The following is a 5,586-nucleotide window of genomic DNA, read 5'->3' on the forward strand; positions in this document are numbered from 1 at the left end:
AGTGCATGTTATGCCATATACGAACCTAGGGATTACCTGATTCGTATTTACCACCCCTTGAACTACATTGAAGTTCTTGAATTGTTGTATCGTCAAATTGCATTGTGCACAAAAGTTTCAAAAAATAGAAATATATGTTTTGAGCATGACATAGTATATGTATTCATCTTAGGAAACTATATAAAATGTATATACTTTATTAAGATTTTTCTACTAGACTTTGTACTCACCCTATCGGATTTTGTGCAGGGAAAGATATGATAATCCTGCCAACTTAAAGGCAAGGAATGTATTTTTGAGAGCACAAGACTCTTTTCCTTTTTGTTATAATTATTTTGACAAGCCAAGGGCTTTACATGTATGGGTTTGAAAACTATTATTTTTGTATAACTGGGCATAAGCCTTGAAAAGTGTAACCCTTGAGGGCATTGAATTGTACTTGACATATCGTGCCATATGCTATAAATTCATATTCTATGAATGTTGAATGTATAACCACACGTGGAATGTTTTTTGTAAATGTTTATAGTTAATGAATACATATGTTGGACATTTGATGACAATGTCAATATTGTGACTTTATTTTCCGTATACATTAAGTAATGGAAGTTATTGATATAGAAATAAGATTATGAAATTGGAAGTTGATAAATGTATATTGCGTTAATTATTCGAGACGTTACATGTATTTATTATTGTGATTTTTTATCTTCATGTCAAATAATATAAAAATAATACTTTTTAAATGGTGTATATTAGAAATTTTATTTAAAATATCTAAATTGAGATTCATCTAATCCTTGGCCTATTATTCTCATATGTTACCATGTTCAGTTTGGGGCCAAGTTGACCACTAGGCAAAGGAATTCTATATGTCTCAAACCACAAAACTAAAGAGGGTGACATTTGAGATGTGTGTATTGGTTGGCCCATTTGATATCTATAGATCCTCTCAATCACTACTTTGTGGCTCATGTTTTCCTATATCGTCAATCTTCCTTTCCACTAGTTATATTTGTCCTCAAAAAAGAATAGTGATTGGTATATGAACCTAGAGGGCACAATCAAATCTTTTTTGTACATTATACAATGCTCAAAGCAAAAGAATGAAATTAAAAAAAATGTTAAAAAAAATTAAATAAATAAAAAACACATACAAAAGCTATATTGAATTGGATATATTAATGAGAGCTGTTCAATTCAGTTGGAGATTAAATGAAGATAGAGGTGCCAAAGATGATTTTGTACGCACTCTCGCACTTTGGTTATGATTTTATTTTAATTATAATCTAATAATTTTTTAATTATATTTTATGTATTTATAATTTATTTTTTTTTAACTTCCATAAATTTAATTTATAATATTTGTGGTAATCAAACCCACAAATATCATTACTTACATATAATAAATCTGTATACCATAACATTATCCAATATATATACATATACTATTATGTATATGCAACATCTTTCTTGATGTCCTGAAACTTTCATTTCTTTATATGCCAAAGATTTTTTGTATTTTAAACTACCCTTCTTTATTTCTTAAAATTTCACCTATAATTTCATAATCATTTGACAGTTAAAAGATAATAGTAATTGTTAATAATTACTCAGATTTTGATTTTAAATTTTAAATTTTGATAATTGGATTTTTATTGATAAATCCATTTTAGAGTTGTTATAGCCCATTAGGTCCACAAAAGAATATTATAACCTGATTAGTCTCATATACTTTTCTTTTTATTTCATAAGGTCCATTTTACTAATTTTATATTTTTACTTGGACTATTATGCCCTTATATATATATATATATATACAGTGTTAATACATATCACGTTGCATGTTTCTTCATTGATTCAGTTTTGGCAGTTTCTATCTGTACGCTTTTCATCATCATTCTAATTCAGTCAGATACGTTTCTATTTTGCATGCACGTTCCAAGGCTTCGATGTGCTAGGGTTTCATTCTTGCTGTTGTAGTCTGGTTCGGTGATTTTCGAGTGAAGACGACAAATTGGAAGGTGTTTGGTTGTCACATTTTCTGGAGTATAACTAGTTCAAATCAATTGTTTTCGAGTTACTGGACGATTGTAGGATTGCATGATTAAGGTTAGTATCATTTTGGTTATGAATACATGTTCAGTTTATGCTTTCATTTGTATGATGGATCAGATGCTCTATTTTTGGATTGATATGGATCGGATGCTCTGTTTTTTCAATTATATGCATTTTACGTGGTCATGTGGAGGGGAGTTCATTCAGATTATGTGAAGAATGTATAGTTCTTATTTTACTTTGATGTATCCATAATGAGGCTCTGTGTGGGTGATATAATTCAGACTATATGTATCAATGTGAATGTTTACATCTTGTTAATATTAGTGAAGAATGTGGATGTTCTCATTTTACTTTGATGTTTGCTTAATGAGGTTCTGTGTGGGTGATATAATTCAGAGTATATGTATCAATGTAAATGTTTACATCTTGTTAATGTGAATTACATGAAGAATGTGGATGTTCTCATTTTACTTTGATGTTTTCCTAATGAGGCTCTGTGTGGGTGATGTAATTCAAAGTATATGTATTAATGTGAATGTTCACATCTTGTTAATGTAAATTATGGATTTAGCACTTGAACGGTACACATATTCATCTAATTTTTGCACAATGTGAATTTTCATATCGTTTTGGATTACTGTTCATTGTTGTATTGTTGTGTTTTTACAGGAGATGGATACCTTTATGATGTTGGTGTGTACATATGGTTGTAGTACAACTGTTATAAATGTTGCCCGCGCATTGTGTTATTCTCGTTTGGTGGAGTGTTTGTGTGAAAAATTGGGTGAGTTGTCTGCTGGTTCTATTTCATTGTTCTGTAAACTACCTAGGATTAATAGGTGTGATTTGGACAATGAGGAAGAATTTTATAACATGTTACTGCTTGCTAAATCAATGGGGGTTCAACATGTAGAAGTTGCTGTTGAATTGAATAGTGATATTGGTCAATCAAGTAGCTCTGGGTTGCTGAGTGTGGGGCTTGAGGAAGAAATTGATGCACTACGGAGATTTTGCCACCATAAGGAGAAGGTGTTGTTGTCAGTCCCTTGGGCAAATGGTATTACGCATGCAAGACAACGGTTTGTTGGAGGTGCATAAGAATTTCGTAATGTTTTATGTAAGTATGCCATCCAATGTGGGTTTCAGTTTAAGTATGTCAAGAACGAGACAACAAGAGTTACTGCTGTGTGTGCGATGCGTGAGGAGAGAGGCTACTTGTGGACTATACACTGTAGAGCACAACGAGCAAATGGTTTTTTCTACATCAAGAGGTTTAGTGATATGCATAGTTGTGGTACAGATGTCCAAACATCGAAGAATCCGTGAGTTAGTTCGGATTTGGTGTCGAGTACCATATCTGAAATTGTGAGGGACAAGCCGTTGACTTAGTCGTGTGATGTGGTGACTATTTTGAAAAGGGATTATGGGCTAGATGTGAGTTACCACGTGGTATGGTTGGGCGTGGATAAAGCAAAGGCTGTTATTTATAGAGATCATTCATTATCGTTTGACCAGCTGCGGTGGTATTCGGATGCTGTGATGCGTTACAATCCGAGGAGTTATGTCAATATTGACTATGATGCAAGTAGTCAACAGTTTTGTCGTTTCTTTGTGTCATTCGCTGCGTGTATTTCTGGGTTCAATTCTTATCAGCCTTTATTATTCCTGGATGGAACATTCCCGAAAGGAAAGTACAAAGTTCAGCTACTTGCGGCAACGGTGAAAGATGAGAACAATGGTTAGTATTTTTTTTAGTTGTCTATTCATGTAAATATTCACATTGAGCAGCATAGTCTGGACATATGACAGACGATTACATAGTGTGTTCCACATTTACACTGATGTCAATGTTTACATCAATACACATTGATGTGAACAACAACAAAAATATGAGTGGTTGAGAAATTATCAGTAATATGAAACATTCACATTAGTATACACTGATGTGAATGTTCACACCTGTGTCTGCTAATGACAGTAATGTGAACATTTACTTTATTATACACTAATGTGAATGTTCACATCGGTGTCTACTAATGTCAGTTTATCCATTAATGAACAGTACTGTTAATGTTCACGTCATCAATGACATCAACAATCAACAATGACATTATTAATGGACGTTAATGTGAATGTTCACATCATTGATCTTTTCGAACCCAAATCCAAAAACAACAATAGTAATAGGGCAATGTAGATATAAACATTCACATGACCTGTTTCATTTATATTGTTTTCTATTCACTTTGGAATATTGTGAACAGTTGTGTAATGGTGTTGTGTTGTAGGTCTATTTCTTGTTGCATTTGCGATTGTTGATTCAGAGACCACGGCCAATTGGTCGTGGTTTTTGCGCGAACTTGGGAAGGTTGTTGATGGTAAGCGTCAGATTACTTTTATTTCGGATCGAAATCTTGGGCTGTTAGAAGCTTTGCCAAAGGTGTTCCCATCGGCTCACCACGGTTATTGCTTATAACACTGGAAGAGCAATTTAAGAGACCGGATGAAAGGAATTGATAATGGATTTAGGGATCACCTAGTTAGTAGTTTGGGTGACTGTGCTTACGAGCCAACTGTGGTAGGGTTCCATGAAAAGCTTGCGAAATTAAAAGAGGAGAGTAAGCAACGAGCACATAATTTTTTTAAGGACTTGGCACCTGAGCACTGGGCAAATTCATACTTCAGGTAATAGTAATTTCCTAATGTATTCCATTTGTCAAGTTTAGAATGATAGCGATGTGAAGTTTCAGTTATGTTTTGTGGCAATGTGAAATTTCATATTCAGTTTCGAAGAAATTAAATTTCGTATTGTACAATGTTTGTGATGTTGTGCAGGGGCATGCGTTACAGGGAGATGACATCCAATGTGGCAGAATCATTTAATAATTGGATTAAAGAAGCACGCAATCTTCCTATCATCAAATGGTGGACATAATTCGTACGTAGTTGATGCGGCAAATGTCTGCACGGAGTGACCAAGCAAACAAATGGAATGAGCTTATTTGTCCTACATTCGAAATAATGCTTATGGATTCGTTCAACGATAGTAGGTCTTGGCAAGTTAGCAAAGCCAATGAGGATGTGTTTGAAGTTTATTCGATACCATTTGTTACAGTTGATATTGGAAGGCATACATGTTCTTGCTTCAAATGGAAAATCAACGAATTCTCATGTGACGATGTTGTGATTGCTATTCAGAAGAGCTGCTACAATCTCAATGATTGTGTGGAACATTACTTTCATGTACAGACATATCGTGCAGCCTATTCGGGTGCCATATTCCCTATACCATCGGTGGAAAAACCGCCTTTTGATCCCACGGACTTCACTATATACCCGCCAATTGTGAAAAGACCACCCGGAAGGCCAAAAAAGATAGGATCCCATCAAGGAGTGAGAAACTGAAACAAATAAGGTGCAAGAGATGTGATAAGTTGGGGAGCTATAATCGGAAATCATGCAAGGAGCTGATATAGGATGTCCATTTTTCATTTCAACATTGTATTTTACATTGGATTTTTATAG

General features: G+C 34.0%; 1 protein-coding gene across 1 annotated transcript; it reads left to right on the forward strand.

Annotated features, from left to right (window-relative positions):
• Positions 1–1,184: 1,184 nt before the first annotated feature.
• Positions 1,185–4,537, forward strand: LOC145823772 (uncharacterized). The gene is made up of 5 exons (XM_082923290.1): positions 1,185–1,244; positions 2,731–3,033; positions 3,208–3,383; positions 3,480–3,799; positions 4,350–4,537. The coding sequence occupies exons 1-5, from the start codon at positions 1,185–1,187 to the stop codon at positions 4,535–4,537; spliced, it is 1,047 nt and encodes a 348-aa protein (XP_082779416.1).
• The last annotated feature ends 1,049 nt before the right edge of the window (positions 4,538–5,586 follow it).

This window comes from Camellia sinensis, chromosome 4 (genome assembly GCF_055761805.1).
Source record: "Camellia sinensis isolate YWXY chromosome 4, ASM5576180v1, whole genome shotgun sequence".
In the NCBI taxonomy this organism is placed as follows: Eukaryota; Viridiplantae; Streptophyta; class Magnoliopsida; order Ericales; family Theaceae; genus Camellia; species Camellia sinensis.

Excerpts from the sequence above, each read along its gene's own strand:
- LOC145823772 (XM_082923290.1), top strand. The coding sequence starts at position 1,185 with ATGAGAGCTGTTCAATTCAGTTGGAGATTAAATGAAGATAGAGGTGCC. Across the intron at positions 3,384-3,479 it reads GTCCAAACATCGAAGAATCC|GGATTATGGGCTAGATGTGA; the intron begins GTGAGTTAGTTC and ends TATTTTGAAAAG. Across the intron at positions 3,800-4,349 it reads GGTGAAAGATGAGAACAATG|GTCTATTTCTTGTTGCATTT; the intron begins GTTAGTATTTTT and ends GTTGTGTTGTAG.